Genomic DNA, 14,575 nt, shown 5'->3' with positions numbered 1-14,575 from the left:
CCCCTCCACACTGTCTAGACCACGCTGCTATGATTGCATTCAATGACCTACGTAAATCTCATTAATCTTGTGTGAAACATACATTCATCCGCATAAATAACATATGATCAAAGTCAATATTTTGAGATTTACATTTATTTGCTAAACTGCAACTTTCATGAATGTCTGTCACTTTTTTTTTTTACATTTAGAACATCATAATTCCATTTAGAACTACGTTTATAGCACAGTACTTTTTTTTCCGCCTTGAACCCTTGAACGCCTCCGCCATTCTGTGCTGCTTTGCTTAGTGAGGAACTCACCTCAACTTTTTTCCCGCAACATTGATTTAAATGATTCTCAATAAGATGCCTTGAATAAACTCCACTATCCTTAAGGTCAGGATAAGGTCACTTTGCATTAGTTTACACTAGCTTTGTCCTATGGAGGTGACGTCATTTCCTGTGGAGAAATGGAGCTCCACTGATCATGTGCCTGTCCATCGGCTGCAACCAGATCCTTCTCATTTTGCGCAGCGATTAAAGGCACACGTGCAGAGTGTAGAAGTAACTCAGTGAGTGAATTCTTCAGGGCCTGATGTTCAAAATGAAGTACAGCAGGCCAATATTCACTTAGTATTTTTTCCAGTGTCGGATCGTACTGGGCTCACTTGCGTGGGTTTTATTTTTTTGCTAGCATCACATTTTTTCAAGATGATTTCACGTTATTTCAAGACAATTTTCAGTTTGCTTTACACCTTCCTACAACACGAGGGGTAGCATTTGAGAGCAATTTGAAACATGAACTGCTAAATTAGTAAAAGAATCCTGAGCATGTTTGTAGAACTATGGGGTCAACAGCTAGATTCATAAGGATTCAAGTAATTTGGTGGAAACTGGTGTTCCAAGCAATGTTTCAGTGAGGTGGAACTTCAGAGAGGTCAACACACTGGGACAAACCTTCCTTGACACATCTCCACACTGCCACACTGCCACCTACTGCTCTGGAGGATCCACTACTGTCCTTTTAAAGGCCAAAGGCAATCAGATCACGGTGTGCTCATAACTTTTACTTTTACACAAACCTCCACCAAAGGAAAATCCAAACTCCATTCACTTTTAAGCCATGAGGGGGCAGTACACAAACGGACTGTTATACACTATAATTTGTAAGAGCAAAATATAAATGACAATATAGATCTACAGCTTATCAACAGAAAAAAGTTGGTTTGGTGTTGGTTTCAGCATTAATATCCAGTAGAAAAACAAAAACACTTACGTTTCTTCCGTCTAGATTGTGCGGCTTGGTCTCCAGCACGGACCGGACACAGTTGGGGTCCTTGAATTTGACAAAACCGAAGCCTCGCGACTGATTCGTGGTTTTGTCCTTCATTATGACACAGTCCACCACCTCGCCGTACTGTGAGAAGTAACTCCTGAGAGTCTCTGGGAAAACAAAGACAGACAAGGAAACGGTGCTTTTCCAAAAAACAAAACACGCTGCGGGTCTGAGGTCGAGGTTATTAAGGTAGAGCCATCCTTCAGAGCCGCCGGGGAGAGCTGTCAGGAGCAGGGGGCAACAGCGCTGCAGGGTGCACCGAGCACCACTTCCATATTATATATATACTAGCTGAGACCCGGCCTTCGGCCGGGCCTCGCTAGTCTCCACATTTGATATTCAGAGATTATGAGTGATTACAAAGAAATGTCCAACCCGTCACACAGTTTAGCTGTAGACCAGTGGTTCCCAACCCATTCCAAAAACTATGGCCACTACAAATGAGTAAAATAATGAATGCTCAAAATAATTTCAAACAAACCGCAGCTGGAGTGTTTGATGCACCCGTACTCCTTTCTTATAAACTACAACGACAATATGTTCGCTAAACTCAGGGAATAGAATTCAAGAGACCGTGGAATAATTATGGATAAATATTAGGGGTTCAGTTCTAACGCTTTGGTTCAGGTGCAGGACCTGTGGTTTGGTGCATCACGGTAGTGCACAATCCAAAAAATAATAAGTTTGTTTTGAAATGAAATAGCCTAATGATCGTTGTTAGACAGTATTTATAACCTTACAATAAAATGGGCAATGCTTTCAAAGCTGCTTTAGAATAAAATGTACCTCTGGGCTCACAATACGTGAAAGCAAAATAGAAAACAAATGGTACAGCAGCAAAGTTTCATTTTCGCTTTTACTCACACGGAGGATAAATCAGTCGGAGCAGCGCGTTTGATTAGAGGCTCGTGTTTGAGCAGGTTTTGGGCAATGTTTTGCGTGTACTTTTTTTTCGGAGACAAAGCTTTGGAGACGGATATGGCCAGGATTGGATCTTACGCATACACACGCACACACACACGCACACACACACACACACGCACACATCGCCCTGTTTGGATGCGCGCGTGCACACATACGCACGCACACACACGCACACATCGCCCGGTTTTGATGCGCACACACGCACGGCAGTCAGATCTCGTGCACTCGCGTTTTTGTGACGGCGGGTTGTCCTCGGACAGCAGCACCGCGGTCCATATGGACCCGTGGCCAATGTAATAACATCAGCCCCCAACACCAACCACGCACACACTCAGTACTGTCGCCAGGCTTCCTGGTGTTCCCAAACGGTCTCCCATCCCAGTTCTAACCAGGCCCTTCCCTGCTTAGCTTCAAAGCCGGTATGGGAAATAAACATGGCGGCGCCCAGGACGGCGGCCATTGAGATTGCGTTTTCTATAATAGATATATAAAAACGGGTACCGCAGATCTAAACCAGGTCTTTAACAGGACCAAACTAGGGCAGGACCAGGTCTAAAACGGGATAAAGCACCACTAAATTGGTTCTAAACGAGGACAAAAACAGAAATAAAATGGTCTCTGAGATTGTTTCCCGAAGCCTCGGTGCCTCGCCTTGCCTTGGATTGGAAGAAAGTGAGTTCGAAGGCAAGTGTCCTTCCTTGCTCAAAGGACATTTGCCTTAAAGTGTCATAAAAATACAAGTAATTATAGTTTTAGTTCAGTTCATAATGAAACCTGAGCTATCCAGATGTTTTTGTTGGCTGATAAATAATAAATAAAAACCGAAAAGGTAAATTAAAAAAACATGTAATAAAATTCTGCAAGAGCTTCATATCAATTAAATTCAATGTCTAACAAAGCCATTTTCCTGAATATGTTTTAATAAAATAATATATATCTGAAGTTGCCAAAACAAATCATAGATTATCAGTTTTTCGATTGTTGACTAAAAAAAATGACTGAAACCTAAAATTAATGACCAAATCTTTACAAAAATGGTGTTTCTTTTGTCGTCAAAAGATGACGACTTAAACTGAATAATAATGTTGTCCAAATGAACATTGGCTGCAGAGCCATTAAACGAGTCAAAACACGCGGAGGGAGCGTGGCATCACGATGGTTGCTCTCCATCGTGATGTTGCTCATTCATCATGCATCACTCATTCATGTGGAGGGTGCTTGTTACATGTACAGTATGAATGTTAATTTAGTCCATGGGCCCTCAGTATCGCGATACGATAAAAGTGATAGTGAAAGAAAATGACAGTACCCAGCCTTATTCATCACAGTCCTATGAGCCCACTACAGCAGAAATATGATGGGAATATAAACTGTTCTGAAAACAAACATGCATAACACTTATAAGGGGATGTTTACTAGGGCTGCACGATTTTGAAGTGACTTGCGATATGCGATACTGCTGTGCAATATCGCGATAACGGTATTATTGCGATATTTCACTAAACACGATATGCTCCATTTCTTCAGCAAATTGTGTCAAAAGAAGACTTAAAAAACACCCCATCAGGACCAAAACAAGGGTAGAATTTAACAAAGTTAGTAAATGTTAAACTAAAACTGAACTTTTACACATGACTTGCAAAAAAACTGGGTCAATCTCAGTCAGATGAAGGCTATGGTGATGTTGCGATATATTGTGGCTTCTCGCGATACGGATATTGCATCAGCTAATATCGCGATACGATATTTTTCGCGATATATTGTGCAGCCCTAATGTTTACTGAGCAAAACAAAAATAAACCAGGCAAAACAAACCGTTAAAAACACTCTTAGACCCACAAGAACTCATGTTGTGCTCTACGAACCGAATCTTAAACATAACCAAATCACTGACATGTCCGAAAAGAAAATGCCATATCAGTCCAGCCTCCTTCAAACAACTTAGTGAAAGCAGAGACACTTCGCCCCACACTCAGCCCCGACGTGCCAGTCCCCCCCAAACGCACATACAGTATATCCTAATTGCTTTTCTCATGGCTTGGGGCCCTGAGGGAAGTCCGGGGAACAGGCTCCGAGCTCCCAGCGCTCCCAATGTTAAACGAGCTGTTAACACTGAGCAGACAGGGCACGAGATACGCACTGACCGACGGGTGAGGGGGCAGCGCTCAAACTAGAACAGCGGCACGCTATTACACTTATTTCATCTTTTTCTTTTTTTAATTACATCTACAAAGTTAGATCTACAAGGTTCACAGGGCCTAAAACTGAACTATATCAGGGAAATTATGTCAGAAACTGAACTTTTCCGCATTTTTGATAGAGCTGGGCATTGCCATCAACTTCACAACGGGACAGTGCATGTTAATGAACTTAGTTGGAAACCTACGCAGACACGAGGAGAACATGCAAACTCTACACAGAAAGGCCCCGTCTAGGTGGGAATCGAACCCGGGACCTCCTAGTTGTGAGGGTCTAGGTGCACACAGCGCGCAATTTAATAAAAAAAAGGTTCCATAGTGCACCTTTAGAGCGTATTTGACCTTTTAGTGACCCAGTCCCTGTTCGCCTGGCGCCTTTACTTCCAACACAGCGGTTCCAGAGTCAATTGTTTTTAGAGTTTCTGGTAGGTAGGGCTGAAACAACGACTCGATTAATCGGCAACTAATCTATTATTGAAATAGTTGACAACTATTTGATTTTAGATTAACCGTTTTCTAGTAAACACAGACTCAAATAGAGCAAAAATGACATGAAAATGTTTTTTTAATTTTTGATGGAAACCTACTTTTGTTTGTAAAAGTTAGAAGAAAAAAGAAGAAAGAAGAAAAGAAAAAGATGAAAAAGATGAAAAAGAAAAAGGAAGGAGGAAAAAGAAAAAGAAGGAAGAAGAAGGAAGAAACAAGAAAGAAGAAGAGAAAGAAGAAAAGGAAGAAAAAGAAGAAGAAAAGAAAAGGAAGAAAAAGAAGAAAGAAGAAGAAAAACAAGGAAAAAGAAGGAAGGAAAAAGACAGAAGGAACAAAGAAGGAACAAAGAAGGAACAAAGAAGGAACAAAGAAGGAAGAAAGAAGAAGGAAGAAGAAGGAACAAAGAAGGAAGAAAGAAGGAAGAAAGAAGGAAGAAAGAAGAAGGAAGACGAAGGAAGAAGGAAGAAGAAGGAAGAAAGAAGGAATAAGGAAGAAGAAAGAAGAAGGAAGAAGAAGGAAGAAGAAGGAAGAAGAAAGAAGGAATAAGGAAGAAGAAAGAAGAAGAAAGAAGAAAGAAGAAAGAAGAAAGAAAGAAGGAAGAAGGAAGGAAGAAGAAGGAAGAAGGAAGGAAGAAGGAAGAAGGAAGAAGAAGGAAGAAAGAAGAAAGAAGGAATAAGGAAGAAGAAAGAAGGAATAAGGAAGAAGAAAGAAGAAGAAAGAAGAAAGAAGAAAGAAGAAAGAAAGAAGAAAGAAGGAAGAAGGAAGGAAGAAGAAGGAAGAAGGAAGAAGGAAGGAGGAAGGAAGGAAGAAGGAAGAAGGAAGAAGAAGAATACTCCGTCAACATGTCCTCAAGCAGCGCCACTTTAGCGTTATGGGATTTTTAAAAATGTATACACCATTCACAGCCAAGCGATTCAAAATAATCAGTAGATTAATCGATTACCAAAATAATGGTGAACCTACTGGCCGGTTTCCTCTGGTTGACTTATGAGAAAACCTTGAAATTGATCCTGGAGAGTTGTAGATCTAAAGTAAAGGCGCCCTGCTAACCACCCATGAAGCCTTTAATTGGAGTAGTTAGAGAGCATGTTGTGATACGTTCTGAATAAAGAGTATGGTTCGAAACGAAAATCTCTGGTTGATGGAAAACCTCATCATCCGAGAGCATTTTGATAGTGCGTCTCATATGAATATAACATTAATAATATATAGTGCAGCTCTAAACGCATGCATTTTTACAGCGGCAAAAAGGAAACTCAATCATTCCAACTAAATCCATACCAATAAGTGAACTTACCTTGAGTCGTACTCCAGTCCAACCCACCGACAAAAAGTTTCCTGAAGGGAGAAAAAATAACAGTATTAGTTTTTGACAAAAAACCTAATTGTGATTTTTCTGACAGATATTGTGATTCGATTTGCAATTTTACTATTTTATGTGTAGCCTATGTTTTACTGTCCATGCAATTGAGCATTGGGCGGCAAATAAACTTCTACAATTACCATTAAACGGTACTACAGCTTCATGGAGATGCAAAAGAGGAAGAGCCGTCAGAAAAATAAAAAATAATCCGCCTCGTTCACGTCACAAACTGGCTGTACAGATGTTACAGCCAGCGAGTCGCAAAACACAGTTTGTTACCAGTGAGAATAGTTTACGAGACACGCATGGAGTTTGTTTACAGCGACAACAGAGCAGACAAACAGAATTCTTCTGTGGCCTTTTCCGATGGTCCAGCAGTCAAAGGAAGCGAGCCACAGTAGTTCCGATTTGTGAACATGTTTTTCACCCAAAAGCCGGAGGCCCGAGGCAGGAAAAAAAATTAACCCAGGCCCTTGAGGTTAGGTGAGCTATTTGGATCTGATTAAGGTTAATCATGCAGCCGTAGCCTGGAGCTCCCCCTGTAGGCGGCAGTGGGAATGACACAGTTAGCATCTCAACAACGGAGTGATTATGAGCTTGAAAATGTGGAGTAGGGCTGAAACTACTAATCAATGAATCAACAACTAATCGATTATTGATATAGTTGACAACTATTTTAGTAATCGATTAATCGTATTCTAGTAAACTCAGACTCAAATAGAACAAAAATGACATGACAACTTTGTACTTTTGATGAAAACGCACTTTGCTTTTAAAGTTAGAGTATGTAGAAGTGTTTTGAACATTGTAAATTTCATAGACATCTGTCTGTGTCTCATCCAATCAGAAAGCAGAATGAGCACAAAGAGCCTCCTGCAAACATTCACTTTAAATGTACTCCATGGACATGCCCTACAGCGGCGCCACTTTAGCTTTATGGGGTCATTTTTGTTTTTAAATACAATTTTCATGCACCTTTCACAGTCATTAAGCAATTAATCAATTAATCTTAAAAAATAAATCGGTAGATTTATTGATGACCTAATACTTATCAGTTGCAGCCCTAATGTGGAGTGGACAGTTTTGCATTTCATCTACGATGTAATATAATCCAGGAAGAACTGATCGGAGCCTGTGTCATGCTTTTAAACTCTTAGAAGAATTCTTCATAAAGTCGATGCATAAGTGAATGGGAAGCAGCAGGACGGCTGAGCTCAGGGCAGCTGAGGCGACAGTAGGAGTTTGCCATTGCAGAGTTTGAGACGCATGTCAAGCTTGTAAAGCGCAATACAAGATAATAACAAGAGCCATAATAATGATTATAATCTCCTTATGAACCAATGTAGACGTCCATGTAAAATGTAGTAATTGTTTTATAAACATTACAATTGTCAAAAGCAAAACAAATATTTGGTTCTAGAATGTTGACCTCAGATCTGGGGACACACAGGTCATATCATGAATTCTATATATAGAATTAAATTAAACTAAAACGCTCTATACTACCTTTATATATGTCTACTGGATATTCCCCAATAGCCTCAGTCCGTGTGTCTATGTCCCGGTCCGCTTGACTCCAGGACCCCGCAGCTCTGAGCCCCGTCCCGGGAGCTGAGCAGCGGCAGCTCGCTCCTCTGCAGCCGGATAGAGAGCTCTGAGGCTGGGAGCGGAGCGAGGACTTTCACGCTATTTCTCGATAATAACCGTTCGAAAGGCATGTGTCATTTCTGGTCCTCTTCATGAGCGTGCTCCTGCGGGGCGAGCCGCGGGACGGTGCGCTGCTTGGGGCAGTGCGTACGGGGGCTGCAGCATCCTTCCGCGGTGCCCGCTAAATGTCCTCCCGCTGGAGAAGTCAAGAGGAGACTTTCGCTGCAAACCCAGGCTAGGCTAACAGCTCCGAGCTAACCAAAACACCGCTCACTCACTCACGAACTGCGCTGCTCCGGGGCTCGGCTCTTCGCACGGAGGCTTTACCGGGGCTGTGGCGGTTTGTCCTCGGGAAAGCACACACTGTCACCGCAAACTCAGCTACTTCTGACAAGTTTACTTCTCCTCCGCTGTGCAGAGCTAGCACAGGCTGCACTCGAAAGCACCGGCATTTCGTCCAGGCGGAGTGCCGTGGTGAATATGGCAATATTAGTGATAATTACGATAATACAAATCAATGTAAGTGTTGCACTAGTTAGGGTGAGGTTTACCAACGGAAATGTGCAAGGTTAAAGTTACACATGCGTTAGTATTGGGTTTATAATACAGTTATACCAGAATATTTGAGCTATTTCACACGTTATCTGCGCGTGCCTTTTAAGCCCCGCCCCGGACGAAATGCCCAGCACTTACGGAGCGCTAGCCTAGCAGCGCAGTAGCGGCTAGCTTGTAAATGACAGATAGACCGGAGTACGCAAACTTTCATCTGCTGCGCGTGGAGCGTCGCAACGTGCGCGCGGGGGGGATTTTGCAAAAGCGTCTCTTACCCGACTTCATCTCCCACTAAGTTGTTGTTCATGTCTTCGGCTGGAGCGGGCAGCGGCAGCGGGAGGGGAGGAGGGAAGGACCGGTGCACACTCAGGACTGGAGCCCAGAGAAGGTCACTCCGCTCCGGGTTTGAACGGGCTCTGGCTGCGCAGTGACGCCGCGGCGGAGCTGTTATTGGGCTTTAAAGGCGCACACTGGTTCGCACGGAGCCTACCTCAGAGGACACGCTCGCTCCCATTGGCTGCGGGGTGGGACTGGTCCACTCACTGCGGCTCAGAAACACGCTGGACCAACGAGAAATGAGCATTATTATTATTATTATTATTATGGGAGAGAGGGCTGCGCTCCGAAAACAAGCACCCGAGCCCGAATTAGCCGAAATCGCTAAAAGTAGCTTTATAACGCATTATTTAGCGCTCGAAGGAGAAAGGTGTCTCTGGGCAAACTTTGGAATGCCGCTAAAGCGTTTGTCACAATAATTAGTTCAAACTCGATAAATATCAAAAACCGAAGATACCGATTTTGATGCCATGAGCAAAAACGTATCGATATTTGTCTCCATGTTCATCTTTCTCCAAATATAAAAGCGCCTCATTTGAAAGCTAAGACTGCGTTGTTCCCGCGTCGTCACTTTTTCGCTGTACTTTTGTCACGTTTTTTTTTTTTTTTTTTGCGTGTTTTTGTTGCTTTTTTTGCCATGTTTTTGTTGTTGTTTCGTTTTCATCCTTGTTTATGTCTCGTTTTCATTGCTTTTTTTTTTTTTGGCGCTTATGTTTCTTGAAGCTTTTAGAAGAAGCCAAACTGGAGCATACACGCCGAAATATGGGAAAACAAAAGGGAAAAAAAGAAAGAACGACGGAGTCAGAATCGATCTCACGAAATTGACTCTGTGCATAATTTCAAATCAAAACAACGCCGCCCAAGAAGTGACTTCCTGTTTCGTTCCAGCACACCAAAATAAAAGCACCATCTTATTCATTAGTTCAGTGTTTTTCAACCACTGTGCCGTGGCACATTAGTGTGCCGTGAGATATTATCTGGTGTGCCTTGGGAAATTATCCAATATCACCTAGTTGTTTTTTTTTAAACAAATGCATTATTATCCACAAATAATGTACCGTTTTCGAGCGTCGATGCTGTCTAGTGATCGGCAGAGGAACCATGTTATACTCTTCCATATCCATCCATCCATTTTCTTCCGCTTTATCCGGGGCCGGGTCGCGGGGGCAGCAGTCTCAGCAGAGATGCCCAGACTTCCCGGTCCACACACACCTCCTCCAGCTGTTCTGGGGGGACCCTGAGGCCACACCAGGCCAGCTTGGAGACATAGTCCCACCAGCGTGTCCTGGGTCTTCCACGAGGCCTTGTCCCACTAGGACATGCCTGGAACACCTCCCGTGGGAGGCGACCAGGAGGCATCTGGAACAGATGCCCGAGCCATCTCAGCTGCTCCTTTCGACGTGGAGGAGCAGCGACTCTACTCCGAGCTCCTCCCGGGTAACTGAGCTCCTCACCCGATCTCGAAGGGTGCGCCCAGCCACCCTGCGAAGGAAACTCATTTTGGCCGCTTGTATTCGCGATCTCGTCCTTTCGGTCATTTCGGTCCTTTCGCCCAGTGAAAACAAAAGGGGAAAAAAAGAAAGAAAGACAGAGTCCGAATCGATCTCACGAAATTGACTTACAAAAGGATTCAATAGATACAACCTGTAAATCACGAGCTGCTGCTTCCTGTTCTGCAAACAGACGAGCACGGGGCGGTTTCTGAGATTAATATAAGCACATGTGATTCTGTGCGTAACTTCAAATCATAACAACGCCGCCCAAGAAGTGACTTCCTGTTTCGATCCAGCGCGCCAAAATAAAAGCACCATCTTATTCATTAGTTCAGCAGTTCATTAGTTCAATGTTCTTTCTGCCTAACTATTAACAGACAAAACATTTAAAATGTGTGTATTTATTTATATTCTTGTAATGTTGCAAGTACCTGCTGAACTAATCAATGAGACGAGCTGTGTGCTTTTATTTTGGTGTGCTGGATCGAAACAGGAAGTATCTCCTTGGGCGGCGTTGTGATGATTTGAAGCTACGCACAGAGTCACTTGTGCTTATATTAATCTCAGAAACCGCCCCATGCTCGTCTGTTTGCAGAACAGGAAGGAATTTTATAATGTGCGGACTATATTCCAATAACTAATAAATTATGTAGTATAAATTATTATGGTTTGTATAAATAAGACTATAGAATTATGTTAGTTGGCTCTTAAAGTGAACAGCACCATTTCCCTACTTTTCTTTGTCTCACATACCTCCTGGACACTTCTTTCATAATCACCCCCCATGTCGAGATTGCTGCCAATTATTTCGAAAATGATCAGCTAAAGCTCAGATTATTTGTATTCTTCTTGACAAAGTGATCAGGCTAAACTCATATCCCTGGTTGGGAAACACAGGCCTACTGTATAATGCAAGTTCACTAAGCACCTTTCAAAACGACTCAAGATGAAGCAACAGTCAGCTAGTGTTTGCACATGTTGGAGGAACATATGAAAGCGACTGAGGGAAAACTGTATAAGAAGTTCTTCAGGTTGAAAGTGCTGAAAAAAAAAGTATATATTTTGCTTTTTTAGGAATTAAGTGAATTCATATTTGCAGAATAGCACCCTCTAGCTGTTTTTTAGAGTACAACAGCAGTCAGCAGCTAACCTCTAATGACCAACTAAAAAATGAATTGGTGTTTGGATTCCTATTACTGGCCCTGCGTGCCATTATCATTCATATTATTGGTCAGGTATAGCACTTTCCTGGATTCATGGACTTACTTACTGCCCGGTACTTCACTGGTCTCTGCCATTTGCCTTTAGAGCTCCACAAGAGAGCTGTGTTTGACCCCTCACAATCAGAATGACCCTTTTAATCCACAATGGGACATTCTTATTATTGCAGACAATGTCTCGTGAGAATGAAGTTGCAAATTTGGTTGTGGCAGGCGATCACAGTGGTTCCCAACCTTTTTGTCTTGTTTACCGTCTGTCTGTACCCTGTGTACGGTGTTGGGGATTAAAAAGTAGAGGTTTTGTGTTCAAAGTCAAACTAAAATAGTCTGAAATGTAGAGGCTTTATTGCAAAATGGCTGACTTCCATGGCCAACCTTTTTCCTCCAACCAAACTCTGCGAGAGCAAAAGGGGTGATGGGGGGTGCTTTTGTTTATTTAACACAATGTGGCCGACCTGCACCACAGCGGAGCCAGCTGTACACCAACAGAGCTTATAAAAAAACTGTGATGCTAAAAGAAGAACACGAGGCAGCGCGATGTAGACAAGGAAATGGCACAACAGCCAGATGACGCCTGTCTGACAATGCGTTTCCTCCAAAGTACCTACTGAACAGAAATGTTTGAAATAAATCCGCCCTATGCCCTGAACAAAGCGCCCCCCTTGTTTCACCGTTCAACACGGACACATTTGACAGTTTAGAAGCATCACGCACAGGCTTTGGAAAAATCAACCACAAATATCGGCCATGCATATTGGCCTGAGAAAAAACCCGTATCAGGTCGAGCTCTAAACCACACCCAGACAGGTCGACGATTTAAACTTCATGGACAAATAATAATAATAATAAAAATAAAAAAGAAAGATGGGATGAAGGGAAGTAAGCAGTGAAATTCTGTTCTTTAATACCGTAAATGCTCTAATATAGGCCGGGGCCTTTATTTACTTAAGGGCATCTAGGACCAGGCCTTTATTGGAACCAGGCCACAATTAGAGACAGGCCATTATTTCTATTTGAGCAAAACGGACGACCAGGAAAATGAAGAAAAACGAGATTTGTGTCCATTTGCACCTAAAATATTAGGTTCATTTATTAATTAACATTTCAAACCCTCTCCCAGCGGCTGGAACATTGACGCCTTTTATTTTGTCGGGACAACAGGAAGTGTTTCGTTGCTGTTAGCGGAGCTTTGACATCAATGTCACTGCAGGTTTCTGTTTCGTTTTTACCGCGGACCGGATTATTTGTTGTTATCTTGTGTAAAAGTTGAGTTTAGACGGAGCGTTTGTGTTTGTGATCGATCATGAGACTGACCCGAGAGAAGACGAGACGCTCGCGCTGATCGAGGAGTTATTTTGAGGCGTGGGACTGACCTGCACACGGAGCAGCTGGACGTGCTTTGAAGACGCGATGGTGACTTTATTAAAACCCTGGAGGGTCACACAACATTTGTTGCTTTCCCTGTTTCTACAAATAGTCACTGGAGGTTTGAAAAGTGGCTAAATCTGTGTCAAAGTCCCCATCGGCCCGGGTTCCCGTTTGTTTACTTCCTACACGAGTATGAGACAAATTCTTAACAAGGGGAATATTTCTACTGCTATAGTTTCTAATAAAAGCCCGGGCCTGTTTAAGAGACCGGCTTTAATTTGCCTCCGCCAGCCGCAAACCCGGCCTCTGTTAGAGACCCGGCCGCTAATGGAATACAGGCCAGTATTAGGGAATTTACGGTATGCTCATATTGAATGTCACATGTGTGTGCCGTGTGCAGGAACAGAGTCCTATCAGTTGAGGAGATCTGCTCGGTGAGTTTTGGGAACTTTACCCTCTGAGCGGACTCCGTGAGCTGATATTAGAGTCAAGCATTATCTCTGACCTCCTGACCAGCTCTGACCTCTGACCCCGAGCTCATCAACCGAGGAGCAATAAACCGGACCCTTCCTTTCTGTGCACATCAGTCAGGAAACGTCCGACAGTGAAACTCCGTTGTGGTTTCTTTACTCAAGCATGTCGTGCCACAACTGACATGTTTTGATTCTGTTGTGGGCGAGCGCTCTGGCCGCAACATCCAATCATTTTTATTTAGACAATCAAATAAATCTGAAGCTGCTACTAGACAAATCAAAGGAAACTTACAATCGAAGGTCCTGTGCCTGATCTATCATCTATAGTGGAATAAATAGGGATTCATTCTTCAGTATATTGTAAAAGCTGACGTATGTGAATGACCTTTGTGTGCTGTGCATCTAATTTTAGTTAAAAAATGGCAAAAATCCACAGCCTGGTAGAACACACCCACTTCTTTACTGCAAGAAACAAGGCGGGTCTGGACACACGCGGTAAACAAGCGTCTGATTGGAGGCTGAGGCCGAACCAATCACGACCGTCACAGAGAACTGACAAGGTTAAGTCACTCCATGTGCCGCTATGTTGTAATTCTACCGTGCAGAAGTTATTAGCCAAAAGTAATCATGGATGAAGAACGCAGTCAATCTGGCCCTCCACTTCATCCTTGGAGCATCTGGCAGCACACTAGGACACTCGGACTACAAACACTGGAGCTCCTCAGGGCTGTGTGCTTTCCCCCTGGCTCTTCTCCCTGTACACGAACTGCTGCACCTCCAGTCACCAGTCCATAAAGCTGATCAAGTTTGCGGACGACACCACCCTCATCAGGCTCATCTCAGACGGTGATGAATCCGTCTACAGGAGCGACCGGCTGGCGTCCCGGTGCAGCCACAGCAACCTGGAGCTGAACGCCCAGAAGACAGTGGAGATGATCGTGGACTTCAGGAAAGACACAGCCCCACCGTCCCCCCTCTCCCTGACAGACTCTCCCACCCCCATCTCCATCGTGGACTCCTTCCGTTTCCTGGGCACCAGCATCACCCAGGACAAGCTCAAATGGGAGCCAACCATCAGCTCCGTCACCGAGAAGGCCCAGCAGAGGATGTTCTTCCTGCAGCAGCTGAGGATTCTTAAGCTGCCGACCAAGCTGCTGGTGCAGTTCTACACGGCCATCATCGAGTCCATTCTCACCTC

At 43.5% G+C, this 14,575-nt stretch overlaps 1 protein-coding gene across 4 annotated transcripts in view; it reads right to left on the bottom strand.

Moving 5' to 3' along the window:
* Positions 1 to 8,945, bottom strand: part of dazap1 (DAZ associated protein 1) — a gene marked incomplete at its 3' end in the record, with an annotated part of 60,502 nt that extends 51,557 nt beyond the window's left edge. For all 4 annotated transcript variants that reach the window (XM_079580936.1, XM_079580938.1, XM_079580937.1 and 1 more), the window contains exons 1-3: positions 8,763 to 8,945; positions 6,223 to 6,263; positions 1,258 to 1,424 (exon numbers count right to left, since the gene is read on the bottom strand). In XM_079580936.1, coding sequence (XP_079437062.1) covers positions 1,258 to 1,424; positions 6,223 to 6,263; positions 8,763 to 8,794 — 240 coding nt within the window. In that variant the 5' untranslated portion in view covers positions 8,795 to 8,945. The remainder of the gene's footprint in view (positions 1 to 1,257; positions 1,425 to 6,222; positions 6,264 to 8,762) is intronic.
* Between the last annotated feature and the right edge of the window lie 5,630 nt (positions 8,946 to 14,575).

The sequence above is a fragment of the Gobius niger genome (assembly GCF_951799975.1).
Source record: "Gobius niger genome assembly, chromosome: 22".
Classification (NCBI taxonomy): Eukaryota; Metazoa; Chordata; class Actinopteri; order Gobiiformes; family Gobiidae; genus Gobius; species Gobius niger.
This window is presented reverse-complemented; position numbering and strand designations above follow the sequence as displayed.